The sequence below is a fragment of the Eubalaena glacialis genome, chromosome 13 (assembly GCF_028564815.1).
Source record: "Eubalaena glacialis isolate mEubGla1 chromosome 13, mEubGla1.1.hap2.+ XY, whole genome shotgun sequence".
Classification (NCBI taxonomy): domain Eukaryota; kingdom Metazoa; phylum Chordata; class Mammalia; order Artiodactyla; family Balaenidae; genus Eubalaena; species Eubalaena glacialis.
The window spans coordinates 9,022,020-9,039,617 of NC_083728.1; the positions used below are offsets into that span (position 1 = coordinate 9,022,020).

General features: G+C 44.3%; 1 protein-coding gene across 6 annotated transcripts in view; it reads left to right on the top strand.

The window, feature by feature from the left end:
- The window catches only part of ZNF217 (zinc finger protein 217), a 48,030-nt gene that overhangs the window by 23,443 nt on the left and 6,989 nt on the right, over positions 1–17,598 (top strand). For 4 of the 6 annotated variants that reach the window (XM_061209616.1, XM_061209619.1, XM_061209620.1 and 1 more), the window contains 4 exons: positions 3,215–4,982; positions 8,824–8,940; positions 9,840–11,366; positions 12,821–13,286. In XM_061209616.1, coding sequence (XP_061065599.1) covers positions 3,590–4,982; positions 8,824–8,940; positions 9,840–11,366; positions 12,821–12,930 — 3,147 coding nt within the window. In that variant the 5' untranslated portion in view covers positions 3,215–3,589 and the 3' untranslated portion in view covers positions 12,931–13,286. Of the gene's footprint in view, positions 1–3,214; positions 4,983–8,823; positions 8,941–9,839; positions 11,367–12,820; positions 13,287–14,919; positions 17,084–17,598 lie in introns of those variants that run through there. The other 2 variants (XM_061209617.1, XM_061209618.1) reach the window with 2 other exon arrangements.

Below are 17,598 nucleotides of genomic sequence, written 5' to 3' on the forward strand. Positions count from 1 at the left end.
GGGAGCCTGTGTGTGCACACTTCCCTCAGTTGGGATGGTGACCTGTTGCTGTGTTACCAGTAATTAGGTTACGATGTCTGGTTTCCTTAAGTTCTGTTATTATTAAAGTCTTTATTATTGCAGGCACTCTATAAAGATTTTTGATTTTTGTTGAGCAGACTGATTTTGAGTATAGTTATTGATTTATAGTTTAAGGAAGTGTTTTGTCTGCATTTAGTTTTCTAAGTCGAGTTGAGGGTATTTGCTCAGAGAGATGTCCCTAGCAGGCCCTGCATTTTGGGTTTGGTAGGTCAATAAGGAGAGTGGTTATAAAGCCAAGTGATGCAGTTTTGCTTCTACTAGTTAACTTTATGGTATGATTATATATGATTCATTTTTTATTATACTCTTAACATTGCAGAAAATGGCAATTAGATGGCAGCCACAGATAGCCGTGTAGAAATCTTGATGAACATTCAAGTTAATTTTAATATGAAGTCAGTTACGGTTGGTGACTGTGGCCAAAAATACACGTACTCATTCTCTACCTGTACTGATTTATGTGGTGTTTCTTGAGAGCCTCACCCTGTGCCAGGGACTCTTTCTAGGCACTGGGGGGCAGCAGTGAGCCGGGCTGACAGGGTCTCTGCCCCTGGGATCTTACTTTAAAGGAATGGCCCATAGTTTTCGAATCTTTTGGGAGAATAGTAAGGATTGTTTGTGACCCTAGTGCTGGGGACAGCTGGGCACAGTTAATGACCATCAGAATCTGTCCCAGAAGCTTCCCTGGAGGAAGAAGTCCTTGGGTTTTGCCTGGGAGGGTTGTCTTCCCCATCTGACTGCACCCGCAGATTCCCTGGCCTGGGACATCCTTCCCTCCCTCCTATTCACCCTCTTGGGCAAAACTGAAGCTCTTCTCTCTCCTAAGGTTTTTCCCACTATGCTCCTTCACCAATCCTTTAGGTCTTGTGTTGGAAGCTGATGATGACTTACTTAACCCAGATATTTAACATTTCAGAGATAGAGTTGAAACTGAACTGTCTTTCTAAGACAGGAATTTCCAGTATATGCTGTTACCCCACGTGGGAAATAATAGGGATGTACCCACATCATGTTTAATCCAGATACTGAGTTTAGGATTGGTGTCTTTTGGGGAAAGATTATTTATAGAAAAGTGGAGTTCCCCCAAACTTAAAAATGTCACAGACTAGTCAAATTTCTTAAAAAAAAAAAAAAATAATGTTGAGGTCTGACCTGGGGGACTTTGATTTTGCCAAATTAGGACATTAAAAAAAAAAAAAAAGCCTGCTATTGCCACTCTTTCGTTTTATGAAAAGGGTATTTTGGCACCAGAAAGTAGAAAGGACCTCAAATAAAGGACAATCTTTATTCAAATTGGAATTAATTCACATAGCTTTGTGTAGAGCTCATTGAGCAGTTTTTCTATTTCTCATTCAGCTGTTGGCCAGTGAAAACAGTGTTGTCGGGTTTGAGAACTGCTTTTCTAGAGTGTGTGCTGTTACTTTCTTCAGTTAAAATATTACCTGGGACACTAGCACTCAGTAAATATTTGTTGAATGAGTAAATGACTACACAGAAACCCGAATTATCAATCACAGATCCAAATATCATTTAACATCTTGATTAGCATAATCATTAAATATTCTTTTGAGTATGTCTATCCATAAATGTAGATCTAACCCCAGGACCACAGAGTTTTGGAACCCGACAAGTGGTCCTGTAATTTAACCACCCTCATTAAGTAGACAGAGAAAGGTGAGGTACGTGGTGGTGCCAGCTTTAAGGTTGTGACTTGGCCAGGACTGGAACTCAGGTCTCTGGAGTGTTCTGTTCTGTCCTACCCAGCAGCCGGTAGCCAGCCCGTGTGTTTATCCTCCACTGTGATTGCAATAAAAGACTAAGAAATTAAGATAAAACACTTGAGTCCATTCTTTCTGTACCCTAAACTTTGATCTGCAGTCTTATTTAGAAAAGCTTAATGTTAAAGATCTAGTTTACTCAAAACTAAAGATAACAGGGAGTATGAGAATTTTCTTTCTCTGAGCGTAAAGAAGTGGAAGAAATGTTTCCTCCTCTTCTGAGCCTACAGGCCCTTGCTCTTTGAGGAAGTGGAGAGAAGGAAAGTTGTGTGCTTTTTTTAATATAACGTTGACTGTGGTGGGAATAGTTTGCATGTCTTTTTGTTTTCTTGGGTAGAATTAACTGACTTCAGTTAAAGGAGTTGGGACTATTTAAAAACAATTCCTGTGCTTGCCGTAAAGGTGGAGGGCGTTGGCTTTAGAGGTTAATTCTTCTCCAAGAGTGAAAATTAGCTTCTAAATCGGACCCTGTAGAGTTAAATCAACTCATGCATTTTTTACCTGGCCAGTGCATATGTGAAAGGTGGATTAGAAATGAGAGGATCTATTTTCTGCTGAAATACTAAGCCATGTTGAACCAGCTATGTTGAGGATTTTATTTTAAATGTGTACATTCACAGAGTAGCTTTGTGTATGTATTTCCTTATTTGTTGTTTGGACAAGGAAGCCCTACCTTGCCTGACGCTGTTAAAAGCAAACTGGGATTTGGGCAGTGGAATGAGGGCCAGAATATCCAGTGAACCAAAATACATCAATATCAAGGTTCTGCTTGGCCAGGAGGAGCAACGGTTCTGAAGTGTGTTTCTTGAATGGGGATTTTAGGAAGGGTTCCCATTTTCTTGTGCTTATGTTGTTGACTTAGGTATGGCTAATCTTTGAGTGTGCTTTTAGGCATTTGTGTTTCTTGTATGTTTTGTCTGTAAGACAGTTTGAAGCTCTGGCTTTTGAAATTTTACCTAAAGTGCTTTTATTGTTATTTTTTACAGTTCTTATAGTCTCTATACTTATACAGGTTGTTTGTGAGGATACATTTTAGTGGCAGTTAAAACGTAGTCAGCTGAAATGGACAATTTCTGTCCTGAAACTTTACATTTTAGATTTAAATCATTAAAGTACCAGGTTTTGAGTTTAACTGCATGAATTTCTGGCAGTTTGATAAGGGTACTGATTGGATAAAATGCTAATGATTTAATTAACGAGCGCATTTGTTTAACAGGATGCGCTGTATTAGTTAAAAGCGAAGCAGCTGAATTAGGTACATTCTGTGCTTCGTGGGAAGGACCACTGTGAGTCATCGGCCAGCCTTCTCTTTTCTCTGACTGGAGCTAGCCGTTTCTATTTTTTTTTTCCTCTAGGTTTTGGAAATCCCTTGTCTCCAGGTTGCTGGAATTGACTTCTTGCTCAGCTGAATCACTCACTTGATGAAGACAAAGAGAACTCATGCCTTGTGCTGACTCGTCTCTGAATCCGAGCACTGGGGAGTCTGTCTGCCTGGGTTGTGGAAAGATCCAGTGATTGTTTTTATCACTGAGCTTCCTGAGACTTCTGAAGATAAGAAGTCAGAGGAATATACACTTTCTTTTGAATTTTTATAACATACTTGCTCTAGTTTTGAAGCCTCGGGCTGCTGGGCGTGTGAGTGACAAGTCTTTACAAGTGGCCTTATTCCAACTCCAGAGATTCCTCACCCAGATTCTAATTTTATATACAATCCTCAAGAGACAGGAAACATGCCAACTCAATCCCTCTTGATGTATATGGATGGACCAGAAGTTATTGGCAATTCTCTTGGCACCCAAATGGAGATCGATGATGCCATGACAATAAAAGGGACCGCCGCTGTTCCTTTCAGAGCCACGCAGGAGAAAAACATAATCCAGATAGAAGGGTATATGCCCTTGGACTGCATGTTTTGCAGTCAGACCTTCACACGTTCGGAAGACCTCAATAAACACGTCTTAATGCAACATCGGCCTATCCTCTGTGAGCCTGCCGTTCTGCGTGTTGAAGCAGAGTATCTGAGTCCCCTTGATAAAGTTCAGGTGAGAACAGAACCTCCAAAGGATAAGAATTGCAAGGAAAATGAAGAACTTAGCTGTGAGGTGTGTGGGCAGACGTTTCGAGTCGCCTTCGACGTTGAGATCCACATGAAGAAACACAAGGACTCTTTCACTTACGGGTGTAATGTGTGTGGCAGAAGATTCAAGGAGCCCTGGTTTCTGAAGAATCACATGCGAACGCACACTGGCAAGTCGGGGGCCAAGAGCAGACCGCAGCCAGGCCTGGAGAGCCCGGCGACCATCAACGAGGTGGTGCAGGAGCATGCGGCCGAGAGCGTCTCATCTCCTTACAAGATCTGCATGGTTTGTGGCTTTCTGTTTCCAAATAAAGAAAGTCTTATTGATCACAGGAAGATGCACACCAAAGACACTGCTTCCGGTACCCGCAGCTCACAGACAGACACGCAGCAGGAGGGAATGCCATCTCCGGGGGAAGAGTTGCTGCAGTTCTTAAACCTAAGACCCAGATCTCACCCTGAGATCGCGAAGAAGCCGGCCAAATGGATACCTCAGCTGGACCCGTTCACCACCTACCAAGCCTGGCAGCTGGCCACCAAAGGGAAGGTCGCCGTGTGCCGAGAGGTGAAGGAGCAGCCGGGCCAGGAGGGGAGCACTGACAACGACGAGTCCTGTTCAGACAAAGAAGAGCTGGGGGAAATTTGGAACACGAATAAAAGCCATCCCGAAGGTTCCGGGAAGTCCAAGACAAGTAAAAGCGGCTGTCCAGGTCTCTCACAAGATAAGGAGAAGCCCAGACACCCCACCGGTGAAGTGCCTTCCGTGGACGCGGACCCCAAGTTAGCCAGTAACAAAGAGAAGCCGACGCATTGCTCTGAGTGTGGCAAAGCCTTCAGAACCTACCACCAGCTGGTCCTGCACTCCCGGGTGCACAAGAAGGACCGCAGGGCCGATGCCGAGTCGCCGCCCATGTCAGTGGATGGCAGGCAGCCGAGGACCTGTTCTCCGGACCTGCCTCCCACCCTGGAGGAGAACGGAGCCATTGATCGAGAAGGTGGCTCTGAAGACGGGTCCGAGGATGGGCTTCCAGAAGGGCTCCACCTGGGTAAGCTGCTGGGTGGTGCACTGTTCCTCCTCTGCTCGGTGCCAGAGGACACTGGCCGGTTATCGGAGTGGGGAGGTGGGTTTGAGTCCTGGCTGTGTCTGGTGTCATCCCCCTGTTGTAAGTCCCTTAGCCTCTCGGGGCCTTCACTTTCTCTTTTCTGTAACGATAGGGTGGAGTTAAAAGGCTCATCGAGGTTTCTTCCTGTTCTAAAAGTGATGTGATTTCATACTTTGCTAACAAGAGACACACATTATTTTATTAAACCAATCTTTACTTTTTAATTAATTAATTTTTGGCTGCGTTGGGTCTTCGTTGCTGCGCACGGGCTCTCTCTAGTTGTGGCGAGCGGGGGCTACTCTTGGTTGCAGTGCGCGGGCTTCTCATCGCGGTGGCTTCTCTTGTTGCGGAGCACGGGCTCTAGGCGCGCGGGCTTCAGTAGTTGTGGCTCGCGGGCTCTAGAGCGCAGGCTCAGTAGTTGTGGTGCACGGGGCTTAGCTGCTTCGCGGCATGTGGGATCTTCCCAGACCAGGGCTCGAACCCGTGTCCCCTGCACTGGCAGGCGGGTTCGTAACCACTGCGCCACCAGGGAAGTCCCAGGACACACATGGTTTTACCTCGTGCATCGGCGCTGCTTCGCTGGGGCGATTTTGCCCCCAGTGGACATCTGGCAGTGTCTGGAGACAGTCTTGGTCGTCACCACTGTGTTGCTGTGTGTGTGCCGCTGGCACCTGGTGAGTGGAGGCCTGGGATGCGCTACACATCCTCCCAGGCACAGGGCAGGCCCCCCGTGCCAGTAGTGTTAGGGTTGAGAGATGCTGGCCTTCCCTTACAGTTTCCCAACATTTCTGATCTTAATCTATAAAAACAAGTTATCCTTATATGCAGTGCACTTCCCTTTCTATCAAGGGCCAGCTTTCACACGTTTATTCCAAACGGATATCTGTGGGCACAGATCAGTACTGGGAATGGTTGTCAACCAGAGAAAGAGTATTAGGCCATTTGGTGCTGCCTGGTCCCCTGTCCTTCCTGTCTGGGGGCAAGTATTCATTCACAGTCAGCTCAGTCACTGAAACAATTTGTAAAGGAAGGAGAATGTGAACACACCAAAGATGATTTAAAGATCTCACTTTTGCTCAGTCAAAATTTTAATGTACTGATGGCGTTTATGGGAAACGGAAGCCATCGCTGAGGGCCTGTTGACCTATCTCTTGAGTCCTGGTGGGCATCATCTAGGGCAGAGGATTCCACCTGTGGTTCAGGTCGTGCCCATCTTCACGTAAACCACAGCTTCTCTATCCATTTAATAATATTTTGTTTGAATAGAGGATTCTGCTGCTGGAGAACAGTGAATAAACCCCTGCATAATCAACACGGGAATGATGAGAACATGAATTAGTCTTAGAGAAACAGTATCGTTTACAGACTGGTCTTGGGTTTAAACATATGCTGGCCTCTTGCATTGTAACTTGACTGTGTGTTGATGTCTCTAGGAACCCCGTGTGTGAGATCCAGGGTGAATGTGACCAGATAATACATCTTCTCTGAAGCCGGTGCCCAGTTCTTTTTCTGATCACAGGATGGGTGTGAGAGCAGCAGTTTTCATATCAAATATTTAGCATGTTTAGAGTTTCCTGGGAGACAGGAAACCTAGCACTTAGCATGCTTACAGTCTTCATTTTTCAGAAATCTAGAAAACCCATTATGGTGTCTTAATGACATCATAAACATGACTTTAAACCAGCCCTCCAGTCTTCTACGTGATTCCTCTTAGTGGCAGTGCTGTTCGTGGGCCTGTAGTAATGGGGCGGTGATTAGGCCTGTGAGATAGATGCCCCGGTGCCCTGAAAGACATGAGCTAGCCGGTCACATTCTGCCAGTAGGTGGTGTGGGCAGAACTGGGTGGAAAACTTGGGCCCAGTCGGCAGGCAGATAGACAAGCCCATGATAGCTGGGAGCGCCAAGACTTGCATTGAGTCTGGTTCTACCACTGCCTTGTTCTGTGACCCATTTCGTGTTCTTAACCTTTCTTTGCCCTGATTTCCCTGTTTACAGAATTGGTTCATTGACCCCTTGTCTTTCACCTCCCAAGGATGATTTCAACTGCCTATTTATAAAATGTCCTTTAAAGGGCAGCACAGCAAAATCACAGGTGGTGCTAAAGGAGCAGGAACCAGGTAGATGTGGAGGTTTCATGCCCTTTGTGTTAGAATAAAGGCGTTTCATAACGTTTTGGATATGATGCAACATACCGTAAATCCTGACACATAGCTGGAAGTAGGAAATTGCAGTGAGGTGCAAGCCCAGCTACAAAGTTGGGTGTGATTGTCAGAAAGAGAGCTGGGCATTCTACGTTAGGGAATGGACTTTAATGAATTAATATTATGATGTGGTCTTCTAGTCTAGATTTATTTTATTGTTATTTACTATCAGCCTGGCTTTCTTTAGATTTACTTTTAAGATCAGAAAGCAGAGTAAATAATTTATCTTTATTGTTTTCAACTTTAAGCTATAAATAGCTTTAATAATAGTTGTTCATGTAAATTATTTTTAAAAGTCTTCATGACACCTTTTTAGATCAAGGGTTGTCTCTGCTGTCTTAGAGTGTCTAGAGGTTTAGAGGTGGCTACATTGTGTTCAGGGAAGTGTAGGGGTGACAGAGATTTTATAGTCAGTCCTGTCTTTTTTTTTTTTGGCCGTGCCTTGTTCCCCGACTAGGGATTGAAACTGGGCCCTCGGCAGTGAAAATGTGGAGTCCTAACCACTGGACTGCCAGGGAATTCCCTATATAGTCCTGTCTTTATTGTACCTGGAGGCTCACCGTGGTTTACTAATAAGTTGCTTTTTAAAATCAGTGAAATCTATAATCTAGACTGCGGAATGTGGAAGGAGCCAGGAAGAGGCCATTTAGTAGGGAATTACAGTTTTTCAAGGCAAAAGGACAAGTTATGCTAAATTTAAAGAGATGACCCGACTTCTGTTGTCATATTGTGATATATGTAATATGACATAATTTAATAATATAAGAGGAGGTTTATCTAGAACTTACGCCCATATTTGGCGAGCCGGTACTTTAACTGCAGCACGACTGGGAGGGCTGCTGTGTCCTCCTCTCATTAGCGGGCCCCCCCAGGACCTTCATTTACTCCCCTGTCCTGATCAGGCCGCAGAGAGTGAAGTTTAAAGTTCAACCCCGTGTCATCTGGGGACAGATTTTGAGTTGTCAGGTACATTTTGCCCGTGTGAGTGCTTGTGGATAATACAACCTGCTTTCCAAAAACGTTGCTAAATTTTGACAAACTTTCCTAGGTGTTTGCCCAGGGCCAAGCTTTTTTATTTTCTGTAAAGATTAAGTTGTGCTCACTGCCCTCTAGTGGTAACTTGCTTAAGCTTAAGATAAAAAGCTTTTCCTCTGGTGGTTGGGAAAGTCAGCGATTTGTATTGGCTCGGTTTTCTAAATTACTTATTCTGAAGAAGCTGGTTATTCCAGCCCGTGTGCAGGTCCAGCTTGAGTTTGCCAGGTTCTGCGTGTCTCAGACTTGTTGGGAGAGCGGACAGCTGCCCGTTGGTTTCAGTCTGTGAAATGGTCCTGTGATCGAGGTAGATGAAGAACTGAATCTTTAACAGTGAACTCTGCTCTGCTCAGAAAAAAAACTGATGCACACGTGCTTTAATACTGCAGGCAACCTCAAAGCAACATTTGGCATGTTTTTAGCCAACACCTAATATAAAAATTATTTTATACTTTCCAAAAATGTTTCTATCAAGAATCTTTAAGTCAGCTCGCCCTGTTCACATACTTGAGCCATCTTCTTACATGAATTATTTTTGTTTCTGTTTTAAGATAAAAATGATGATGGAGGAAAAATAAAGCATCTTACATCCTCAAGAGAATGTAGTTATTGTGGAAAGTTTTTCCGTTCAAATTATTACCTCAATATTCATCTCAGAACACATACAGGTAAGGAACTTCTTAGATTTGTTTACAGCATGTATTAGTTCAGAGGATTATGATGTAGTTCTGTGTCTGATTTTTTTTTTTTTGTTGTGTTCAGATATTCTGCTAGATCCTTGGACTAGCTTAAGAATATATGTGTAGTCTGTCGATTGTAGCTGTCATTTTGATTCCTTTAGTGTCATTGTAACTTGAACTGTTCTTGTTGTGAAGTTAATTTCTCACTCCTTTATCCTAACTCTCATCTTATTAAAACCTCTTTAACGTTTTTTAATGCTACAGCTCTTTCGCATTAATTTTTATGATTTAGAATGCAGTGAATATATTTAATAATCATTTATTTATTTTTAAGTTTATTTTAATTAATTAATTTCTTGGGGGCCGTGCCACACGTCTTGTGGGATCTTAGTTCCCTGACCAGGGATTGAACATGCGCCCTCGGCGGTGAAAGCGCGGAGTCCTAACCACTGGACCGCCAGGGAATTCCCAATCATCTTTTCTTTAGGTTGTAGAAGCAGCTGTAACATAATAGTTTAGGAGGCTGTGTGGACTTGAATTTGCATCTCTTCTGCTCACTGGCGTACAACCTTAGGCAAATTACTTAACGCTTCTGTGCTCCCATTTTCTTAGCTGTAGAAGTGGGATAATAGTCACTCCCGTAAGGCTGTTATGAAGATTAAATGAGATAATTTTAAAGTGTGCTTTTTAATTTTTTAAATTAAAGACGTGTTCACGTTTTCAAATATTTGGGGTAGAAAGGGTGATGAAGCAAACAACTCATGACAGATCCTGGATGTGAAGATTAATAGACAGGAAGGGAAAAGGAAAGGACCCCATTTTCTCTGTCTTATTTGTTTCGATGCCTTTCATAAACTTCTGTAAAAGAGTGACATTTCTTGTTTTAGGTGAAAAACCATACAAATGTGAATTTTGTGACTATGCTGCAGCCCAGAAGACCTCTCTGCGGTATCACCTGGAGAGACACCACAAGGACAAGCAGGCTGATGCTGCTGCTGAAGTCAGGAACGAGGGGAAAAACCAGGAGACGGAAGATGCACTTCTAACCGCCGACAGTGCGCAAACCAAAAATCTGAAAAGATGTTTTGATGGTGCCAAAGATGTTAAAGGCAGCTCACCTGCAAAGCAACTGAAGGGGATGGCCCCTGCCTTTCAGAACGTTCTGGGCAGTGCTGTCCTCTCAGCAGTACACAAAGATACTCAGGATTTCAGTAAAAACGCAGCTGATGACAGTGCTGATAAACTGAGCAAAAATCCTGCCCCTGCTTCTTTGGACGTGTTAAAAAAGAGATCAGCAGTTGAACCTCAGGCACACAACCTCACCTGCAGAACAGAAGTGGACGTGGCCCCTCACCCAGACGGCCGGGCGGCCCATCACGTCCAGGTCGGCCACAGAGAGAAGAAAGCGGAGGTCGACGCAGACTGTCAGGAAAAACCCTTAAACTTATCCCTCGGGGCTTCCCACTGCTGCCCGGCAGCTTCTTTGGGTAAAAGTGTGACCACGAGTACCACCTGCCCGTTCTGCACCTTCAAGACATTTTATCCAGAGGTTCTAACGATGCACCAGAGACTGGAGCATAAGTACAACCCTGACAGCCACAGAAACTGTCGGAACAAGTCTCTGCTTCGAAGTCGACGGACCGGATGCCCCCCAGCTTTACTGGGGAAAGATGTGCCTCCCCTGTCGAATCCCTACAAGCCCAAGCCCAGGCCCGCCTTCCCAGCGCAGCCCAGACCTCTGCCGTCCGAGAAAGCGAAGCCCACCCCCGCGGGGCCCGGCAAAGCCCCTCTGACTTCAGGGATCGACTCCAGCACTTTAGCCCCCAGCAACCTGAAGTCCCACCGGCCGCCGCAGAGCCTCGGGGGGCCGGGGTCCGCCGCCCGGCAGCTGCCTTCCGAGATGTTCGCCAAAGCCGGCGCGACCCCGGCCCCGGCCGCGGATAAAGCCAAGCGGCTGGAGCCCAAGCCCAAGCCTCAGCCTCCTGCCGGGGCCCCGGCCCAGCCCGCCCCGGGCGCCGCCCTCAATGGCTGCAGCGACCACACCCCCAGGAATGACGGCCCCTGGGCACCGCCGGCCCGGGACTACTTCTGCGGCCGCGGCGCCGGCACCGAACCGGGCGAGCCGCTCCCCAAGCGGCCGAGGGTCGGGGCGCCGGCCCTCGACGGGGACCAACCCGGCCCCCACTACCGGCGGCCCTTCGACCTCCCCAAGTTCCATGTGGTGCGCGGCCTCACGTCGCTGCTGCCCCCCGAGTGCGCGTGCCCGCCGCCCACCGCGCTGCCTGCGCGGCCCCGCTTCCTGAGCACCGGCGAGGCGGACGCGGCCGTGCTGCCCGCGCAGAAGCCCTTCGCTGCGGCCGGAGCCCTGTTCCCCTGCGGCCCCGTGGGCCCCGCGGCCGGGCCGGCGCTGGAAGGTGGGCATCCTTGAGGCGGGGGTTTCCGGGAGGGCGAGACGTTCCGAGGCTGGGCAGTGGTTCGGGGCCCCCAAGCTCAGCCCTGCAGGACGAAAGCTTATTCCCCAGTGTTTAATCTCGCTCTTTTAATTTAATTTTCTCCCTGGTTGGGAGGATGATGAAAAGCGCTTGAGGACCCAGGAGTCTGATGTCAGGTGTCATTTACGCTCGCTCACCTGACTTCGTCACGGTCTAGTTTTCTCCTTTGCGCATGTGTGTTGCGTCTAGCGCTCCAGCCCAGCCCAGCCTGGGAGATGGGAGCCCGGAGGTGGGGTACTTCTGTCCGTGTCTCACCACCCCTACTAGACTGTGAACTCACTCAGGGCAGAAAATGCGTTTTATATAACTTTGATATGCAGCCCTGTCAGGTGCCCGGCACAGGGCGGTGCAAGGGGTGCTCAGTAAATACCCGTGAGGACCCTTGATCCCCCAGAGCAGAAGGCTAAGAACTGCTGGTTAAAGCATCTTTTGAACAGCTTTGATGCTCAGACTTGCAGAACCGTGCTGCCTTCTTCAGCCTTTGTTAAGTATTTAAGTGGATTGTAAAAAGCACGGTTTTTCCCCGTATTGTCCATTATCCTCATAGATACTTTGGTGTCTTTAATGCCCTTGCTAACTCATGACAGTTTCATAGAGGTGTCTGACACATACCTGTGCCTGCAAAAAAGTAGATCAGAGTGTCGTGGGGACCTGTCCCCTTTGGAAAACGTGATGAAACCACCATGCCTTCCTTTGTCAGATACAAGCTCTGCAGGTTTGTCCGCCCCAAAGGGACAAATCCATTTTGAACCTCTCAGTTTGTATTAATTTCAAATTAAAGATTGTGTGTGGTGACAATGCTCTATCAAGGATGGCTTGATGCCAGTTGATCTGGTAGGGACAGCAAATTAAAAAACAATTGCTTTCATACACTCCAGTGACTTTTATTAAAAGTCTGATGAAGAGATAATTTTTGCAGCCTTTTGATTAGAAGCATCCCTTTTTTTTCCCCTCCTCGGCACTTAAAATGGACATGAGTCATAACTGTGTCTTTACTTGAAGAGAAAAGGCTCTGTGTTGCAAGTAAATCAGTCTTTTTTTCCCTCCTCCTCCACACAGTTTTGGTTCATCATACGCAAAGGTTTAAAATACTTATGCTGCTGTTTCCTTTTAGCTTTTTAATTTTTACTAATGACCACCTAGCACTTAGATAATTTTAGCTTTAGTGACTTAAAATTCTGTGCTAAGAGATGTCCTCATGGCAGTTAAAAACATTTCACCTTGTAAGTATCTTTATAACATGTATGCGTCTTATGTGTTCTGGTCACATTATCAGTTAGGAATTTTGAAAATTGACTTCTGACAACCCACACACATCTTACCTAACTGTTGAACTTAATTCTAAATGCCCTTTTATGCTTTTTTTTTTCAATCAGGAAAAAGGCCTGTGTCCTATCAACACTTATCTAGCAGCATGCTACAGAAGAGGAACTATGAGAATTTTATTGGGAACGCACATTATCGACCAAATGACAAAAAAACTTGATTTCCTATTTTGGGGATGAAAGGTGAGCACATATAATGTATTGATTTTACTTAATTGAAAATAAACCATCTAGCTTATCCAATATAATAATACGAAGTAAAATTGCTTTTAATTTGAATTTTGAAGTGTCTTAAAACAGAGTCCTCCCGGTCTCTGCATATCAGCGGCGATGATAATGGTAAAAACAACAATAGCAACTGGAAGTTACTAAGCATTTGTTTCATGCCAGGCGTTGAGTGAAGTGTTTTATCGCCATGAGCTCATTTAATCCTTCTTACAGCATCAGGTCAGGGGTTAGCCAACTGCCCGCCACCTGTTTTTGTCAATAAAGTTTTATTGGCACACAGTCACATCCATTCCTTTACGTATTGTCTGTGGCTGCTTGGTGCCACAGCAGCAGAGGTGGGTAGTTGTGACAGGGACTTCATGGCCTGCAAAGCCGAGAATATTAACTGTCTGGCCCTTTACAGAAAAAGTTTGCCGATCCCTGCGTTAGGAGGTCCTGTGCCCACTTTACAGATGTGGAGACTGAGACTTGGATTATGTAACTTGCCCAGTGCCTTACGCTGCCTACTTTTGGTTGTAGGTCTGCACAGTCCAAGGCCTGTGCCCCAACCCTCCAGTTTAAGAGCTTGTTCAAAGCCTTTATAAATCCTTATCTGTTGGGGGAGGGAAGTGGGACAGAGCAAGTAGGTTTATTTCGACTTTTTGGTTCACATGGCAAATGTATCTAACGGTAGCTACCCCGAAGCCTCAGTGTTCTTGGAGTTGTACACGTGTTAGTTTAGTTACTTCCAAGTTTGGGCAGAGGGCATGATGTCTGTGTGAGAGTCACACTAGGACGCTTTTAACAATAAATTGAATGGAAAAACTGGGGCTCATGGACCGATTTAGTTCCCTCCCAGATAACTCTTGTCCTGTCAAACCACCACCATATCCCCATGGAGCATACTCTTGACTGAGCGCCTGCTAGATCTAGGTACAGAGATAAAGGCTCATGGACCAGGGCAGAATTTCTCCTTCTGTTTTCACTGGGACACATGGGGCCCGTCAGCCTCTGCAGCTCTACATCCTTCTCTCCCGCTCAGGTGATGCCAGTGGTGTGAGACTGGTGTCATCACAGGAATGAGATTAAATCCACTCTGCCTTAAAACATGAAAACAGAAAATTTATAGGTTGTAAGCAACAGATTATTTGCACTGCATGTAACAGGAGATGGGAACCGTCCTGTTTATCCAGCTCCGGCCTCTTCCTGCAGCCTCTGGGCTACTCTGCTTGCATTTCTCTCTCCCCGGGAACATCCTTCCTGCACCCTCTTTGCCAAACCTTGTTCTGAGATTTCAGGACCAGCTCACATATCATCTCTGCAGAATGTTTGCCGGGAACTGGGGCTTCCCTGTTTGTGTTCCGTCTGAGCTGTGGTTCTTACCCGTTTGTGCCCATCTTACCTGTGCGTCGGGCTTCCACTCCGAGCTAAGCTGAGGAGGAGCCTCCTTCATTCAGTGGCTGGCCCATCGCTGGGAATTTCAGCCATAAAACTCAATAGATGTTGGCTGAACAAATATTGTTACACATGTTTTATGCACCATCCTTCTCATGGGGGAGGTTATTCTAGGTCATTTGTTTTGTTAAACACCCCTGGTCCGTGCCATGAATTTCCCTTTCATAGGGTATAAACTTCCAGAGTTTCTTACAGGTGGCAGTTGCCTTTGGCAACTGTGTCTGATGTAAATTCTGGTTCTTGGTTAAATCATCTTCATTAAATCACTGTTAAGTATATATTAGCATCCCCTAAATAGTGCAGCTTTTATTTATTTAGACTCCTGAGACTTTGGTCACAAAATTTAAGCTTAAATGGAACCCATTGCATTTCTAGATCCCGTTAGTTCTATTTATTTATTATACTTGTTTTTTTCTTTTTTAAGATTTTTGTAAACTGTATTTAGTTTTATCCTAATCATTTTTAAACCTTTCCCCCCCCCCCCTTAGGTCTTGATGGATATAAATGTGTACTCTCCATGAAATTGAATTAGTTCATCTTTTGAAAAAAGCAGATGGTGAAAGCTACTGAAATAAGCTGTGATTGTACTGTACATATAACATATAAGGAACACTACGGTTTTGTAAAGTTGTTCTGTTAACTTTTGTACCAAATAGCAATAAAAACTATAGTTGGAACAGTTGGGTTGTACACAAATGGAGACCGGACATCTCTATTTTGCCCTGAATAATATTTTTTTTAGAATTGACCAAATAAGAAGTGGAGTTTTTTTGCATACTTGAGCGCTGCTGAAAAGAAATCATTTGGGCTGGGGGGTGGGATGGGGAGAAGGTATATAACGCTTGCACCTCAGGTAAAACTGTAAATATACGTTGTAAACCTGCTTGTTGAGAACTGTGCGTGTTCTTTCCTCTGACGTCGCGCCTCGCTTTGAGCATGTTTCTGCTACTTGTCCTCTTTTCATTCAAAATGTGTGTTTTTTAAAAAAGAATTTTTCAATGATTTGTATTATGTGAAATCCTCCGCAGTCTGTTGTCTTAACAGAATTGTTAACAGAAGCGTTGACCCCCTATGAATATGTGCTGCATGTACGGAGATCAGCCATTCTGAATTGGGTCCCCTTTTACTGCAAATTTCAGTATGTCATCTGAGAAGGACCCAGATCCACAGCCCTTTTCTGAGGGAATGGCATGGTTTGTGGGATTTTTAAGTGCGTGTATCTACAGGGAAGCATTTCCTCTGTAGGCCAGCCACACATTCAGTAAGCATACCAAATCGTATGTGGAGTTACTTAAATTTGTTTTCTATCAAATTAGTCATTTTTGTTGGACAGTTCCTGGGTTTTTCTGGCATTTGCCTAAACTCATATATAAAAATATAAACACTAAATTGTACATGTGAATTATATATATATTGGAAACAATTTTAAAAGAAATGAAAGTTTGGGGGTAAATTTTAGGTTTGCATTTGGAAGTCTTGGTGTGTCTGGCATTTGGGTTAACTGTGGACACACTCAGGTTAATTACAGACACATGGATTTTGCAGGAGTGCTGGCTGAGTTTTCTGGTACTCAGGGGAGAGGTAATCTGTTTTGAGACCTCAGTTGTCTTCCCATTTTTGGTTGTTTTGAAGCAGCAGCGTTTTTCTCAGTGTACATGCAATTTGGGTTTTAATGAGAGGCTGGCCACCAGCTGGCTTACTAGATGTTTTAAACTTCTGTTCTCTTAATCCGCTGTCCATGGCTGAGTGTATTCTGCAGTACCTGGGTTTAGCGACCACAAAATACTTTATTAAGAAAACTGTTTCAAAAGTAAATTTGCACTGTTAATTTTTCTTGCCCTGCCCTTCTCCATTAGAGCAAGGGTAATGTCCTCAAAGAATCCTGATTTTTTTTGTTTGTTTTCATTATGCAACATGACGCCTACTCGATAGAAAAGTCTTAACTCCCAGGTGAAAAGGGAGACCTGGTTTGAGATCAGTCTGCTGGCATCGTGATGAAGTGCTTTGTATCAGGAAAGTGTACACTATTTACCTTTCTTCCTGTTCACAAGCTGAGCCATATGTACATAATCTAGATGTTTGTTTTCATAGTTTTGCACTTTTATAGCCTATTTTTGAAGATTAACACATTTGCAAAGGTGATTGACCTGATCCTTACCTAATCCAATGAGTGTTACAGAAAGCTTGCTGTGATGATAAATATAAATCTTAAAAGGGGATACATGATAATAGAGGGCTGAAATTTAAATCTGTATTTAAAAAAAAAAAAAATCACCAAATCTATTTGAAAACAAGTCAATTCGTGTTATGCTGAAATTTTTGGGGGCTTTCAGATTTCTCCTTTTTAACCACATTTCTGAGTGCATAAAAATATCAGTTTTTTTTTTTCTTTCCACAGCCCTTGTACTCCAAAATATGTTTTTTTTTTTTTTTTTGTCCATCAGTATTAACTATTGGGATACTACTGGTTTTGTGTTTTTTTTTTTTTTCTTTGAGACAACAGTACATATAATAGAGGTACAATCTGTTGGATTTTTGTTTATGTATTTATTTCATTCCAGTTTGATTTATTTTAATTGTTGATACTTAAGTTGTCAAACCGTAGACATTACTTGTTTTATTTATGATATATTTCAGCTTAAAGTTATGTTATTGTATGTGGATGTAAATATAGATTTGGTGTTTTGCAGTCTTGGGCTTTGGTCTTTATTGTGTCCCTGCTTTCTGATTTGTTTTAACTTTTTATAAATGTAGTTTTAGGCATACACAATAATAGATTAGTATAATGAGTCCCCATGCGCTCGCCAGCGACACTTTGCCAGACTCTTTGTGATTCCCCACCCCTTTCCTGAGTATTTTAAAGCAAATCTTAGACATGATTTAATTTCATTCCTCAGATACTTCTAAGTATCTCTAACAGATAAGGGCTTTTCCTGATCACACCTAACTAAACGGAAAACGATTTCTCATAACTGACCTCCATGTCTGTCTGCATTCCCTGGTTGTCTCAGAAACGTCTTCTGACAACTGGTAAGTTGCAGTCAGGATCCAAACAAGATCCACTTACTCGGTTTAGTTGATGAAGTTTCTTAACCCGATTTTAATCTTAACCTTCTACCCCCGACACACACACACACACACACACACACACACACACACACACACAC